The sequence below is a fragment of the Antennarius striatus genome, chromosome 24 (assembly GCF_040054535.1).
Source record: "Antennarius striatus isolate MH-2024 chromosome 24, ASM4005453v1, whole genome shotgun sequence".
NCBI classification, from domain to species: domain Eukaryota; kingdom Metazoa; phylum Chordata; class Actinopteri; order Lophiiformes; family Antennariidae; genus Antennarius; species Antennarius striatus.
Window position 1 is genome coordinate 3,809,298 of NC_090799.1, and position 16,058 is coordinate 3,825,355.

Consider the following 16,058-nt stretch of genomic DNA (forward strand, 5'->3'; position numbering starts at 1 on the left):
CCGGTCTAACAATCCGATCGACATCCGATCGGATTCATCTCCCTCTGCTCAAATGAGAGTAGCATAATCGCTTGAGAGTTTAAAGAGCGTTTACATTCCCGAGAAAAATCAGACCCCCTTCGGAGCAACACCACGTAGTTGTGCGCAGCTTCAGCTGTTGCCATGCGACTCAAAGGCCTCAAGAATCAAAAGGTGGAACCTATTTTCAAAAAGTTCAGGTATTAATGAATGCTTGCATTCAATTCAGAAACCTTGCTGAGCTCTCAATAACAGCGTTGCAGAAGTACATGCTTCAGGGAAAATAAGTGGTAGAAAGCAATGAAAGGAGACAATGAATCTTGATTTTTTCTTTGCGCATTAATACTGATGTAATCATCTTAGCACATGACGTTACCATGCATAACTCAACATGGGGCTGCATGATGGAAGGGTCTTTAGATGAATCTATATTTGGAAACGTTTCCTTGATATGGTTAGATTTAAAAGCAGAAATAAACACAGCAAGAGCTAGTTTGTGAGCAATATCGTCACCTTTAAGGGATTACAGTTGCAGTATTTAGAGAAATGCATTAAAAAAACTGTCTGGACAAATATCATCATTAAACCTTGAACGTGTGTCTAGAACTTAGACTCAACAATGCCTGAGTAGATATAACACATCTCTTCTACACCACAGTTTCTAATTCTCAAGCTTTGCTCAGCAGCGAGTCATCATCCTCCTGCCGAGGTTCACAAAGCCCTCGGAACCAATGGGAATTACGAAGTGGCTTCACATAAGGTTACAAAAAAGGCCTCACAGCACAGACCATAATTATTTAAAACTCTTTGGAAATCTTTTCTGATCCAGAGCAGTCCTGGTCAAGCTAACCACCTGACTGATATGAACGGATTATTTTGAGGATCTAGATTGTTTCAGGCAGGTGTGTAAAGAAGGGAAATGTCCATGCGGCTCCTGAACGCAACACTCATACTGTATCTCACTGAGGACAAGGAGCCCTGGTTGTGAGCAGAACTCATGAGTGGTTTCACACACAGATGATCGACGAGATGCCCATATAAAATGACTTCAAACTGGTGGACAAACTTCAGCTAAAGAAAGAAATCTGATAATGCTGCCAAACAGGCGTGACATTTAAAGATGCTCTATTTGTCACTAAAGGCAATAATTTACAGGAAGAAATAATAATATTGTCTAATATTGTCTTCTATCAGATGACCTTTCAAACACATTAAACAAGAACTTGCAGCAGGGTTTCCGTTTACAGTACCATTCACACAATCTCAAGCAATTGTCTTAGGTGGGGTCTTTTGATAAAGACTGGATGGATTTCATTCATGTCAAATCAAAGCATTGGAATATTTTGGGAAATTACTGTGGATATTTCCGCAGAAATTCACTCCGAGCGTGGCTTTCTTTACAATGCCAGTTTAAAGGAAATGATCACTGGAACACAGTGGCTTCCCCAGCACTCCCAATCCCACCCAGGCAGGCTGCTCCTCTCCGACACAAGCCGATCAGGGACAATAATAGACTACTTCTGCGAGCAACAATAGAGGTCGGAAGCAGGGAGGGACTGGATAATAGGGTTTATGGACAAGCTTGAAATGAGCTGCGGTCAAAGGTCAAGAAGAAACACAAAGACATAAAACAGCAGCAAGTCTGTAATAAAGAAAAGCAATCGCCACGACAACTCAGTACTAAGCAGCATTGTAGTATATTCTGTTAGAACTGACAATCCTGTCAGCAGGAGGAACTCAAAATCTTAACCTGACGTCTTCAGTAAGTCAGAGGTACCAATTTGTTAAACCTTACAAATCATTTACATTCTCACGCCAGAATATATTCTATGAAATTTTATGTTTCTGTCAGTGTAATTAAGGACTGGAGGAATCTGCCTTCTGCCATGTTGTCTACTACCTCCAGTGGTGCGGACAGTAAAACGTGAGGTTAAAGCGGGAGACGCAGAGTGCTGCAGTCAATGTCTGCTGGCATTATTTATATCCACAGCCTCAGGGCCAACCCAATCCCTTCTCCCCTACTCCACTCGTCTCCATTGATCTGCCTCTGCCTCCCTTCCCCTCCCATCTTGATGCTGAGGAAAAATGATACTCCCCATCTTCCTGCAACACATCCCGGCACGCCAGGACACACTTAATACATCAACTGCAGTTTCACAAAAGGCCTGACAGGCTAAGAGGCATTCGCTGGTCTTTACCGTGACATAAATGTGGCATCTGGCTTCTTTACTGGGGTTTAAGATGGACTCCAGATTATCGCCACTCGTGCACTACTCTTTTACTGACCTAGCTGGAGTGTGTGTTCATTTGTACACTTGCCACTGTGCAAACAACAAGTGGTGAGTTGTCCTTGTGTGCTTTCACATATAAACCAACTGTGTGATCATACCATGCACAAGCGCTACACACATGAGGTATTAGCAAGTAATGTATTTTGATGTTTAATGCTGCAGGCAACACACATCTGGTTCATGTCTCTACATGCTATACAGTTTCCGGTTGGTTCAACTACTAACAAACAACAAAAATTCAACACTGAACCAGACCTAAGCAGAGTAAAACACATTTTTCCTTGTTTCACACAATTTTTCCACTCCTCTGTGTTTACTGCACCAATTTGGAAGGTCAAATTAAACCATAAAGTTAATTTGCACTGCCGCCACACCAACTCTCACCAGCAGTTCCTCATATTGGTTAATGGGACTCCAAGGTAAAGGTTCAGGACAAACCATCAATTAGTATCCAGGACAACAGAGTCTCTGGATAGAGGACAGTGCCTGAGGGTCTGTCTCTCTTCCCCTAGAACAAACTTAATGGACCCTCAGATCTCCAGTGAGGAAAGCTTTCAAGGGGGAGGGGAGTGCCTGGCAGCCCAGGCTTGTGATGGGCCTGTCAGCCTTCCAGCCTCACTTGAGAAGCTTCGATGACCCAACACAAGAAATATGCATGCTGGGGCAATTTTCAATTTCCAGGACACCTTTTATAACACATGACTTGAACACGCATCCGCCATTCTCACAGATTATTCGTTGTAGCAAAAAAAAAAGATGGCTTGCCAGCCTGTAACTGTATGTAGGCATTGTCAAACTGCGGGGATAATAAAAAGGCAAAACCTGCCTTCATGTACAGCCAGATGATTTCTCCACATCCTGCCTCTCAAACTGCCACCATCAGCGAAAACATGAATGAGCCTTTTCCACAACGACAGCGATAAATCATATTTGTGCAGACATATGGCTGCATTTTGAAGCGTTCCAACCTATTCAGTAAACAAGTAAATGAAAACCATGTGCAATCAAGGAAGTTAATGTCTACAACACTCCAACACAGGCATGCAGAGTCACTGTGGAGTGCAGGTCAGGCTCAGTGTGTCTAGTTTGTGCACGATGTTAAAACCTACATGCAATTAAATGTTTGTGCACGTTGATGAGTCCTCCTCTCACCTACTGTGAACTTTCCCCTTGAAAAACCTGCAGGCCTACACATGGGAGGACCAAAGCAATTAAGCATGGTCTTTTGCAGCAGCTTTGTGTGACAGATACCCAAATAATCACAATCCATAATAGCTAATAAAAGTACTTACTTGCCAATAACCTCACACAGCTCGTAGACATCCTCAAAAAGCACGTCGTCGTCCGCCATGGTCATTTAGGTAAACGAGGATGCTCTCCTCTTCAAGAGATCGTACCAGCACGGGTTTTGAAGGTGTCAACGATGAACTCTTTTCACACACAAAAAAAATACGGTTGCTCTTCTGTCAGACTGCAAGCTCCTGGTGTTCAAAAGCTCCAAATGTCAGTGACAGTAAAACCAGAAGCTAGTCAATAGTCCAAGCTAGCCGGTTAGCCACATTAGCTGGCTGTCACTCCGCGGCCCCACCTTCACTGGTGCTACGCTTCTGGTAGGCTAGCTTAGCCAGCGAGCTAGCTAAATAGTAACCACAGACCAGAGCGCAGGGCGTGGAGATTTCCTCGCTCGTTGGTGGAAAAACACACCTCTTTACATGTCTCGACTTTGAATTTTTCTGTTAGGTAGTGCCAGATACGGGGCTCCAACAGCGACATCAACGGACACTTCCCCGCAACGGCCAAGATGCTGTCTTCACCGCAGGCTAACGAGGCTCTAAAATGGTTGGCTAGCTCGTAGCCGTCGATGGAATAACCGGTTGGCTCGCGCCGTTATTGCGCTGTGTGCACACCCAGCGTATCCCGGACCGCCTATCCCACCGAACACGTAATACGAACGGCTACAATACGGTTCAGCTTCCCGAGCCTAAATACAAGCCCTTTACGTGCATGTCGACGACTACTCTGTTGCATAAACCGCCTGTGTTTCTGAATATTGAAATTTCTATCGTATTCCAAACGATTCCAGCTCAGCCAATCCTTCGTCCGCCGCTGATCCAGTTCCTCGGCTGGGTTTAGATGCTGGCTGGCTTTGACTGGCTGTTCCTCCGACTTCCAGAAATGCCAGGCTCCTCCCTCCATCGTCCAGGAAACTGGACTCGCCGGAGCCAAAATGGCGCCGGACGTGGCGTACCCGATATGGAATTCGACGGCGCTAGAGCCAAAATGGCGCATCCAGGAGGAGGAATTAGGCGCAGTTTCCTAATCTCCTCCAACGGTTGCATCCAGTCTATCCCGCGCAAGCGTCGACTATCAAAACCCCATCACCTTACGTCAGCCTTTCCTCTCCTTTCAACATGCAGTATTACCCCCTAAACCATCCCCTCTGATATTAATGGCATATTTCTCACATGCTTGGCTATCTGTTGTAAATTAAACCGATTTAATTTGTCTCATAGAGTATAAAAAAAGCAGGATTTAATTTCCAGTGATCCCCACATCCCTTGGGTCCTTAGGGAGGTTCTACATAAAAAAAATGATTTATATCAACATATAGCCTATAAAACCCACTGTCGGTGTTACAGTGACTGGAGTGATTATGGTATTATGATCTTCATCGCACTCAGATTTGCATGATTATTCAGCAAATCTTTACTCATTTCTCTTACATGGGTATTATTGGCTAAAGGCTCTGGAGCCCTTTTTCAGAGGCAATTAGTGTGTAATAATGTTAGGATTAAGTCTGTGCTTTCATGTAATCTGCGGGTGCAGGAGCCACATGTGGAAATTTCTCATTTGTGGGAAGATAAGAGATGTGTTGGTGATGCCCCCCTGAAGGTGATGAAAGAACCACAAACCTCCCACTGCCCCCATTTTAGACACCATCTAATCATCTGTAGAAGCCAAGACATCACCAGTGGTCTGAATTATTGCTTTGAATCATACACATGATGAGCAAAAACATGAGGAAAAACCTTTTCATTACCGAATTCTGGTATAAAAATCACCCAGTCAGCCAGGCAGGCGGTATTTGTGCATCAGCTGGTGAAGTTTCCTTTCTGTTTGACTCCACAGTTAAACATTAGTGGCTTTATTGGGAAACGAAAGTGTTTAGGAAGAACGGCATCTCAGCCACAAAGTGTCAGACCACGTAAAATCACAAAGTGGAATCACTGACCGCTGAGGCACATAGTGCATAAAAAATCACTAACTGTTGACTGAATAACCACAGAGTTCGCTGTCCTCGTGGTATGATGTTGTTTTTCAAAGATTGGCCTGGGCCCTTAGTTCCAGGGAAAGATTGGAAGCCAGGCCTTCTCTCCCGGCGTCAGTGCCTGACCTCACCAATGCTCTTCCAGATGAAGTGTCAGAAAAAATCTTGTAGAACGTCTCCCCAGAAGAGTGAATTCTGTTAAAGCTAAAACTCCATACTCATGTCTATATAAATAAAGGTTTGTGCGTTTTGTTAGACTGAATAGATAAATGTGGTTCCACTTTAAAAAATGAACTTCTTAAATTATTATTTTTGAGGGGGGGTTTTTTGCAGTGTTTTTTTGTTTTGTTTGTTTTTTCAACAAATTCATGAGTTTTTCAACATTTTCAGGTTTCGGCAATGAAATATTATCAATCTCAAATAGACAAAAATACAATCAGCCAATCAGAAGCTTTTATTTTAAGACCAATTCCAACTTTTATATGTTTTCTCGAGCTTTAGCGTCTTTGTGACTTAAAGGTCTGCATTTATCCACCAGACAAAAGACAGCAAGTCACTGGTTGACAACCAACGCCCATTCACCAACTTTCAACCAACCATTCACCAACCACATTAACTAACCATAAACCAACCATTAACCAACCATTGACCGATGATAGATGACGTCTGATATTCCAATTTGGAAGGAGACTTGATGAGTTTTTAAGCTTGTTACAAGCAGAACAAACAATACACTAAATTATTTTCATTTCATCTAGTAAGAAATTACAATACTTGGTGTTCTTTTGCCTTTGGTACCTCAGATTAACAAATGGATTTTTTAAAAATTCTTTGTAGATGATCTAATTTGCTTCACTCAACCTAGAAAACATTTTGTCATTGTATTTCAATCAATCAATCAATCAATCAATCAATCAATCAATCAATCAACCAATCATTTGAATGTAGCTTGCATCAGTTAGCTAAAAGAAACCTGGCCTTATCTGTGGAGACAGTGATCAACAATGATTGAACCAGTGTGGAGGTAGAGGGTTTTATATACAGTATATTTATTTATTTATTTATTTATTTATTTATTTATTTATTTATTTATTTATTTATTTATTTATTTATTTATTTATTTATTTATTTATTTATTTATTTATTTATTTTCACTGATCATCATATATTGACAGTTCTTTGTCTGACATTGAAGGAAATCTTGAAATTTTTGACCACAACTGTGCTTGAAGCTCCACAGATAGGTCACTTTACAATGAGTTCTCCTGTAGCTTCAGCTCAAAATTTCCTGATTTTCTTCATCATACAGTAAGAATTTGATTACTATACATGATTATCTTGCTTCTCTCCAGTGGAGTTGGTGCCAAAAAAAAAACAAAACAGGAGGAACTTTAATTATTTGTGAGATTTCAACTCAGAGCACTGCAAGTAGTATGGAGGTCTCTTCTTTCTGAGTTCAGATCCATATGTCACCAGGAGAAGGTCAACCTCAGACCTGCAGCCCTCCTCAGTCCATAGGTGAGCTCCAGGTCTACCGGCTGCCCTCAGGACACTGATGCTGTTAGAGTTTGATGTACTGCATGTGGGATATTATATATAAATATATATGGAAAAAATATAACTGTTTAAAGGCTTGTAATTGAAAAATGATCAAGTCATGTGTCTATATAATCACATGTAATTGGAAAATCTTTTCTTATTTGACTATTTTTTTACTGCATAATGAATTTTTAGCTTAATTATAATGAGTTATTGATGTTTTTGTCACTAGCATAATTTTTCCCAATGATATGACTGCAGTGACCCCACCTCTGGCCAGTTGTCATGACAACCTGTGCTGATGCCACACCTCTCTATCTTGCCCCACAAGCTTGATTCCTCCTTCAGTGTTTGGTTTTAGTTGTGTTAAAACTTAGGATTGATGTGTGGTTTCTGTCTTTTATTGAAGTATGGCTGCAGAACAGAACTCTGCATCAAAGGTGATGACAGAAAAGGGTCTGTCACTCACCCACCAATTATAGGATCATGGTTTTCATCAGGGCATCAACAGAAACATTTCCAGATCTTGATATTTTATGTTTCAGCTCACAGCTCTTCAGAAATAGAGAATATGGAAACCTCTTCTTTCTCAGCTCACATCCCTTTCACCAAGTGAAGGTCAACCAAAGGTTTTAATATAAATAATTTCAGTGGAAATTAATGATATTTATTATAATTTCAATCTGAATGAAACAAAAGAAGGTGGACTGACGTTTTAGATTCATTCCACCTTCTGATTGGTCAGTTATGAGTATTATTTCCACTTCCATTCATCTTTTGCAGAGGTTGAACAAGTGATTGATTTGTTTAGATTGCCTTGCTATATTTAAAATATTACAATTTATAAATAGCTTATAATTTAAAGAAATGGCAAGTATTTCGTGGCTGAGAATAAGAATAAGATTTAGAACAGCTACAACTTTCTCCAGCACTGGGAAGAAGAAAGTTGTTACCCGGAGGGCAGGACCAAGAACTCAACGCACAGATGAATAAAAATGGCACCACTAGAGGGCGCTGTTATCCTCGGTCACCTTATGCAGTTTCCACAGCGCTGCATCCCGACTGTGAGCGACCCCATTGGTCGAAACCCACCGACAGCTAGTAATAATTTGATTGGCTGTTGATGTGGTCATCATACTGTGTGTATGGCAGGGTAGATGCTATTGAACAGTCGTCTATTCAATGTACAGGTGCTTGCAAAAATGCATATAAATGTGTACAAGGATGTGATCGTATGATCAAGGTATAAAGGCCCTAGACATTAGATGTAAGAGAACAAACTATGTGTTAAATAGGAGGAAAATAGAATACAGGCAGAGAGAACACGGTGTGAAGCATATACAGGGAGAAAAAAGGGAAAGGGCACAGTTTCCATGGTAACAGGGAGGGGAATGGTTTTGGTGATTGCTTGTGAAACTAGCAGCTTCATACCACTACAAAGGCGCACACTTGTTTTTATCACAAGAGGATGCTGAAATGATTTATATTCATTCCCTGTAGTGACCCTCACCACCACCGTGAGCACTGGACTGCAATGTAGTGCCTCCTGAACTTTAACCTTTGAGGACAATAATAAGACAACAATATGTCAACTATATGTCCAGTGTGGATAATGTGTTTTTTACTATACTAAAATTTCAGTCATTCCATATTTTATTACAATGAGGTCTGATTTGACTAAAGCGATAAATTGTGTTGTGTAAAATGACACTAAGGGGAATCGTTCATTATGACTATAACATCAAACAAGTTTTGTTTTGACACCTATATTTCAACATCCAAAGAAGCTAAAAATGCAGAAAAAGGTTTATTACAGTATGTTGTACTGTAACTTATACAACAACAACTTATTTTTATACAGGTTTTTTTTTTTACAGTCAAAACAGTGTTTATTTTCTTAAAACTGCGCTGCGCTGAACATCTGTCCATCCATGCACTTAGAGGAAATAGCAACAAATTCTCGCAATTTTTACCCAAAAGGTATTTATGTATAATATAGCTATAAAATACAATTATGTGTTTGGTTCAGTGTTGGAATTTGCGATAATTAATGTTTTAATGAACATTCTATTAACCATAAGTATATTTTGCATATAGTCTTTAGTATATATATATATATATATATATATATATATATATATATATATATATATATATATATATATATATATATATATATATATATATATATATATATATATATATACATATATATATATATATATATATATATATATATATATATATATATATGTATATATATATAACTAATTTTGTAAAATTTTATTTCTTTTTCTGCTGTATTTGATTTCTATAATATGTAGATTTTTACTGCACATTGTATATGCAGTATGTATGTATGTATGTATGTATGTATGTATGTATGAATGTATGTATTTACTTACTTCCTGAATTATTTATTTTACATTTTCCTTTATTTGACTTTGCAACGTATTTTTAAATATTTTTAACTTCCTGACTGGATTACTCTGATTGGCTGATCCTGAACGCGCAGACTCATGGGTAAGCGCGATATTCAAATTCATTTCCGGTTTCGTTCTGCTTCCCCGGGTAACCAAGTCTCGATATGGAGATACAACACAGCAGGTATATTTGTAGTCATTCCGTAAGAAACAACGTTATATACACTGTATTTCTGCTCTTGACAACTTTAAAAGTACTGTTTTGTGTTTTTTGGCTTCTCTAAAAAGAAAAATTAATATGTTTATTCGCGTTTAGCTGCCGAGCTGCATAGCTTCTTGAGTCGAGTGCTTTACTTTTGCCATGATGTTAATGAAATATTCCTACTTACTACAACGACAGGTGATATTTTTAAGATTCAGCCTCAATCGAGTGAAGATTACAGTATTTACTCCGAAGTAAAGAGGAAAAAGTAACGAATTCATGCTTATTATATTAACTTCTGCCAATTAAGTCCAGCTAATGTTTTGTAATGTCACATTGTCTTAACTCTAAAAGCTTTAGTAGAGCTTAATCGCTTTGATTTATGCATTTATAGCCAATGCATGAATTTGTGCAGCTAATGTCTAAGTAATAAACCACTGACATCTTATGCCAGACTGTTATGGGATTTATTGGTAGCTTTAAAAGCTTGTGATGGTCTCAATATTGTCACTTAGGCGGATCAACACGCTTGTTCTCTATAAGATAATATAGTGTTATAAACAACAATGCAGTGATCATTTGTATTAGTAACTGATGCTCTGATGTGTGATCTACTTCTTCAGCGTCGCACGGACTCCTGTCAACAGCATTGTGGTTCAAAGGAGGAGCAAAAGCAAGAGCTACCGACTGTCGTACCGCAGCTGCCTCGGTGCGGCTTCGCGACTCTGTTTAACTCCTGCATTGACAGCACGAAGGTTAAACACAAGCAGAAGGGCTCCAAAGTCACACAACATCAATGTGAGTCAATCCAGGCCTTTGCAGGCCTCCTTTTTTATTCCAGTAAAGAATTCAGGGAAACAAAGCACTCATCTCCTCTTCTTTACCCACTGAAGGAAAAGGTGAAAGTGGAGCAGCTGACCTTACTGGTGAAAAAAGAGTGGCAGCTGTCATACGTCACTCCACTCTATCTGTTCAGACACACCCAGCTGAAGAGCTACTCCAGGCAGCTATCTGCATTCATTGCTGCAGAGAGGCAGCAAGGATTGGCGGTGGAGGTGGATGGAGGACAGAGCAGCTTCAGAGTCTCCCTGTCTGTGGTGGAGGGGATGGTGGAGGCTGACAGCGATGCTGAGACTGTCCTCATACAAGTAAGCAGAGGATTTGTAGATGGAGAGACGTTTAAAGTGTAAAAAAAGGTCTGGAAACTACCATATATCCTCAAAGCTAAAAGCTTGTACCCTATGTGAGGAAGGGGAGCCGCTAGACGAGATCCAAGTGAACACACGATCAAATTAAAATCAGTTTGATTTTGGCTCTTTGACGCCACAAAAATGTTACTTTCCATCTGCGTGAACATGAATAAAACATATGCCAAATATTCCTCGAAAACGCTAAATGTAATCTGTTTTAAACTGGTGATGAAGAGTAATAATTATGTAAAATTATTACATCAATTATTGAAAAGAATCACAAATTGAATATAGCATGGCTAAAGTAAAATCGTAGAAATCCTCTCCTCTCTGTCAGAAATAGACCTGGTTTTTGTGTGTTTATTGTCTTGATTTTCTTGGTGATGCCCTAAGTTTTCCCTTTCCCACCACAGATCCATTCAAAGCCTTTGTTTGCCAGGCAGGATGAACCTCAGAAGTCGTTATGGAGTGGCTGGCTGACCTGCATCAATGGTAACCCCGACTACCTGCTCTCACTTCCAAAGGACTTTGTCTGCCTGCCTCTCTTCGGGTGCCACGGGCCTGAGTCGCTCACCACAGTGGTCAAATCCTGGTTCCAGCAGACCTTCGACTGCTGCTTCGGGCAGCTGGAGGTCAGCCATACCAGCCTTCAGTGGCTGCTGGCTTTATGGACAAACTGCCACGCCGAAACCAGCATCCAGCACCTCAAAATGATTTGGACTATTCCAGCGGCGCCACCACTGCAGGTCGCTTACGCAGTCGACCCTCAAGATGCCTGGGAGCTGTGGAGTACTGTCAGAAAGGATCAGCAGGAGGAGGAAGCAAGGGAAACTATCGATCTTGAGGAGGTGATGAGGTTTATTCAGGGACTTAAAGGTCACTTCTACAGACATTTCAGGCTGGATCTGTCAGCGGGAAACCTGAACCAGGTTTCTACAGGGTTGGGATCAGCCAAGTACAACGGCAGGATCAAGGTACAGTCAGACAGAAAGGGCTACTTGTCTTATGCATGTGAGGAAATAAAGATGTACTAACATTCCTTTTCTGTTTTAGATCTCCAACAGCAGATACATGATCACCACCCTGACGCTGCTGACGGAATGCGCCCTCCTTAAAATGCCCATCTGACTGGAAGGATCGGACATGCAGCCTTTTATTACAGTTTGTTTTTATAAGTGGAATAAAGTCAAACTATTTTTTACTCTTATGAAATGGAAAGTTTTCGTCAGGCTTCTCTCCCTCTCATTTGGAAGTCTTGTGGCCATAATTATAGGTGACTATCATGCAAGCGTTGTTTTTTCTGTGCAGGCAACATTCACAGGTTCCACTCCTTTATGTAAATATTCTATACAGTATATATTATCTATTTTGTTTATAGTTTTGTTTTTAAGTTTTAAATAAACACAGGAAACAAATGTATTTAGTCTGTCTTTATTTAACCAGGACGTCCCCTGGCGAAGGTAGCAGCCGGTCGCATATTAAAAATGTTTTGGAAACAAAAATCAATAAAAGATGAAATGTTTGAGGAAAAACAAGCAAATCGTCAACATCTGATAGAAGGGAGTCTCAAGTTTCGACAATTTTGCAATCAAGCAACTTAGTGCTGCTCTTAAAACCATAACCAGCTAGCTACTTAGCATCTGAAGATAATTTTCACACACTGCTTGTTATTTTTTTAATCATTTCAGACTGTGGTTTGAATATATTCTTTATATATATATATCTCTGGAAATGTTTAAAAAAATAGTGAGCCACCACAAACCCGTAGCGATTGTGATCCTTTTACACCAGGATAGTGAGCCACTGAATAACTGTACCATTAGAACTGGTTAATATTCCTTCAGTTTGTACATTTGCTCCCGAATTTGGACATGTCAGCCACCCTGAAACCAAACCCACACAAGTGTTACGGAATTTTATGAAACCCCTGATGAAGTCACAGACATTCTAATCGCAATAGTGAAAATAACTCCTTTCTTGAAACTAACAGCAGGTTTGGCAAGCTTTTAGCTGAAATCGGTTTGGATTTTCACCAGGGTGCAAATACGATCTGGTTGAAGCAAATAAATTAACACATTTTTATTGTATTGAAAACAGAAACAACAGCTTTCTTTAAAAACAAATCTGCCCAAATGGCAGATGAAGACATAACAAACTTCTCAAAAACAAGAATATCTGAAACAATTCTCTATCTCTAGGCAAAAATAAAAGAACTAAAGCAGCAACAGAACTCCTTTGTGTTTTGGTCTTTTCTATCTAACGTCAGTCGCAACTCCACAACGTCGCCGCTGCATTAATGTCACAACTAAATGCACAATGATGAAGAAATCTTCAAGACACTCAACATATTTGAAAGACTCATTCTTCCAACAGCAGGAAATCTTCACAGTGTAACTTGTCAGGATGTGCAGTCAGTCTTTCTATAGGGGCAAATTAGCTAACATTGATTTCAACAGAGGGGTTGGTTACACAGCTAACGTCACTGTCACGACAGATCATGCTCTAATGCTCACCACAAACTCCTCATGTTTGTTTGATTGTTAAAAACATAAATCAATGCACGCATGGGACCCAGAGATAAAGGATGGAGTGGCAGAATGACCGATGTGATGTCCACAGGAAGTGGAGGCATTATGCAGCAGCATCAGGAGGCCAGACCCAGGAAGAAGCCCCCGACGAAGCCGCTGGACAGGACGATGTTTCTCTTGATGAAGTCTGTGGCCTGTAGAAGGGAGGGAAGAGCTGGATGAGACGATGACTGCTTAGAATCACTAATAATGAAGCATATTTTTGGGTTATAAAACGTTAACAACACAGATTATTACAAACTGTCACAAAAAAAGAACATACTGGTTACAAAACACCTTTCTGAAACACTTCTGAGGTGTGTCGCTGCCTGTAGGTGCAGTATTGCTAGTCGTACACTAGGGGGCACTACTGACTTGCACACTTCCCCTTTAATTTATATGCAAAATGTAAAATTAATGGTTTTTCCTAGTCTACAGAAAGTATGCACAATTTTTTAAGATTTATTTTAAGAAACATTTTAATTTTAGAAAAGGATAAAAAGAAGAAGCAGCAGGGAGCGCTGTTACAGGTACCTTTACCTCCTCAATGAATGTGTTAATTTCGGGGGCAGCTTTGTTTGCTCTCTTCTTCAGGTGTTTTTTTGCCTTGTTCACGTCCTTCTCCACCTTCTTCCAGTTAACTTGCACGTATCCACTATGATTGGCGATCTGTGTTGTAGAGGGATACATTCACAACCCATACTGTGTAGATATTTTTTTCTGCATGTCCAAGCTTCCTGGGAAATATTCTGTTGAATGTCACCTCCTGGCATGAAAATATGTTTGCAGGAATATGTGACCTTTTGCAGCTCACTTATGGTATACTGGCTTCTTTCCTGATCTTATTTAATCTGTGCATGATTGTATTACAGTTGATTTATTGACCATCTAGACCCTTTTGAAAAAAATGATCCTCATTATGCAGTAGAAAAAAAACAAAAATTATTTGTCAGATTAAGAACTTCATCAGGCATCATGTGACTCTCATACGAGATGCACTGAATGTTTACTGGCAGTGGTATATAAACATACTTGCCTGTAACAGGAGGAAGCCTCCACCTACAGCCGTGGCAGCAATCTTCCCAACTCTCTGGAAGAGGTAACCAGCACACCTGTGTGTTTAGGCGATTGTTGATGAGACAACGAAATGCTTTTTTAATGAATCGTCATTAACAAAAATTGCTTGTCAGGCTAGTCAAAGATGCAGACACCTGACAAATGTGAGCAGATTGGTTCTGATGTCTTACCATCCAGTCACCCCTCCCATCATGAGCTGAGTGGTCACAGAATACTTCTCCGCGATCGGGCCGGAGTTGCTCCCAAACACCCTGCTCCACCACTGGTGCCTCCGAGCATATTCTGTCAGGTCCACCACCTCGTAAACCTCATCCTCACTCTCTGGGTCATCCTGACCTGCTATGAGACAAGGACGAATGAGAACATAAGATGATCGAATATTATAGATGCATGCCACTCTTAAAAATTAAGGGAACACTTAAATCACTCATCGGATCTCGATAAATGGGGTGCATTTTATAAAATGTTGGGGGGAAAAATTACAAAGATCAAACATCAGAAGCTGGATTACCAGTGTAACGTCATTGACGCTTCATGCTACAAGAAAATCGAGACAAGAATCAATCAGGAGTGACAAACTACATGTGATAAAGGCAGGTGTGATGAGAGATGAAATCAGAACAAAGGACTGGTTTTGCTGCACGAAACCTTCACGGTATAACGTCATGTATTTAAAGGATAATGATGTTATACTGTGAGGATTTAGTGTCTCCTTTTTTTTAATGAAAATAAGGGAAGGTAATGGGTTTGTGTGCACAACCATTCAATTCCCTTCAATTGCTCCTTGAGGATAAATAAAGTTTTTTGGAATTGAATAATTTCTCACTTCAACGATTGTCGCCATTTCAAACATTGAAAAATAAAAAAAAACTCTCATAATCTGTCTGTTTCCATTGACACAGCATAAAAAAATAACTATTGCGGTGACTATAAGGACAGTTCTAGCACATACTCTGGAGGCTGCTAGCTTATTCAATGGAAAAGAGTGGGAAGCTAATATTAGCTAGCCAGCGTCAAATGGACTCCAGTTCATTTTAAAGCACAATACGGACTTTTTGAAACATTTAAGGAGAACTGATATAAAAAACCGCATCTCATCATCACTATAGCGGGAGAAAAATGCTCTAAACGTCCAAATTAACAGACGACGTGACGCCGTTTCCTAAAGAACAAAATTCCTAACCTTCTCTGTGGTCCGCCGTCGCCATTTTGAAGAAACTGGTTATGTCACCAGGATGTTGACATGGATGTTGACAATACTAAGCCACGCCCATATTGTGATGCTTTGCCACGTCAGTGAAAAATGATTTGATTAGCCTGCAATTTGGCAATATAATGACTAAAACTCTGCAATAATTATCTTCATGTGGGGGAAATATCGAATAGGTGAGTTCACGAATTCTAAAAATGTAGCAAGACGCTGCATGACGTGAAAGGCTCGGAGCAAATGATGCAATGCAGTTTTCTTCACCCAATCTGTAGG

General features: G+C 40.1%; 3 protein-coding genes across 8 annotated transcripts in view; 1 reads left to right on the forward strand and 2 right to left on the reverse strand.

The window, feature by feature from the left end:
- The window catches only part of LOC137591134 (peripheral plasma membrane protein CASK), a 29,162-nt gene extending 24,695 nt beyond the window's left edge, over window positions 1–4,467 (reverse strand). For 2 of the 4 annotated variants that reach the window (XM_068308915.1, XM_068308916.1), the window contains exon 1: window positions 3,602–4,467. In XM_068308915.1, the coding sequence (XP_068165016.1) occupies window positions 3,602–3,666 (65 nt within the window). In that variant the 5' untranslated portion in view covers window positions 3,667–4,467. The remainder of the gene's footprint in view (window positions 1–3,601) is intronic. The other 2 variants (XM_068308914.1, XM_068308913.1) reach the window with 2 other exon arrangements.
- A 5,217-nt stretch (window positions 4,468–9,684) lies between these two features.
- On the forward strand, window positions 9,685–12,344 carry cenpl (centromere protein L). Its single transcript, XM_068308906.1, has 5 exons — window positions 9,685–9,723; window positions 10,365–10,539; window positions 10,635–10,889; window positions 11,345–11,905; window positions 11,985–12,344. The coding sequence occupies exons 1-5, from the start codon at window positions 9,704–9,706 to the stop codon at window positions 12,057–12,059; spliced, it is 1,086 nt and encodes a 361-aa protein (XP_068165007.1). The 5' UTR covers window positions 9,685–9,703; the 3' UTR covers window positions 12,060–12,344.
- A 651-nt stretch (window positions 12,345–12,995) lies between these two features.
- Window positions 12,996–15,911, reverse strand: LOC137591130 (FUN14 domain-containing protein 1). Of its 3 annotated transcripts, none has more exons than XM_068308908.1 (5): window positions 15,759–15,911; window positions 14,746–14,911; window positions 14,535–14,610; window positions 14,033–14,167; window positions 12,996–13,653 (listed from the first exon to the last, which is right to left on the reverse strand). In XM_068308908.1, exons 1-5 carry the CDS (start codon window positions 15,781–15,783, stop codon window positions 13,576–13,578), a joined length of 480 nt encoding a protein of 159 aa, XP_068165009.1. In that variant the 5' UTR covers window positions 15,784–15,911; the 3' UTR covers window positions 12,996–13,575. The 3 variants fall into 3 exon arrangements, with proteins under 3 accessions (XP_068165009.1, XP_068165008.1, XP_068165010.1); XM_068308907.1 differs by having other exon boundaries at window positions 14,746–14,914; window positions 15,759–15,863; XM_068308909.1 differs by having other exon boundaries at window positions 14,039–14,167; window positions 14,746–14,914; window positions 15,759–15,862.
- Between the last annotated feature and the right edge of the window lie 147 nt (window positions 15,912–16,058).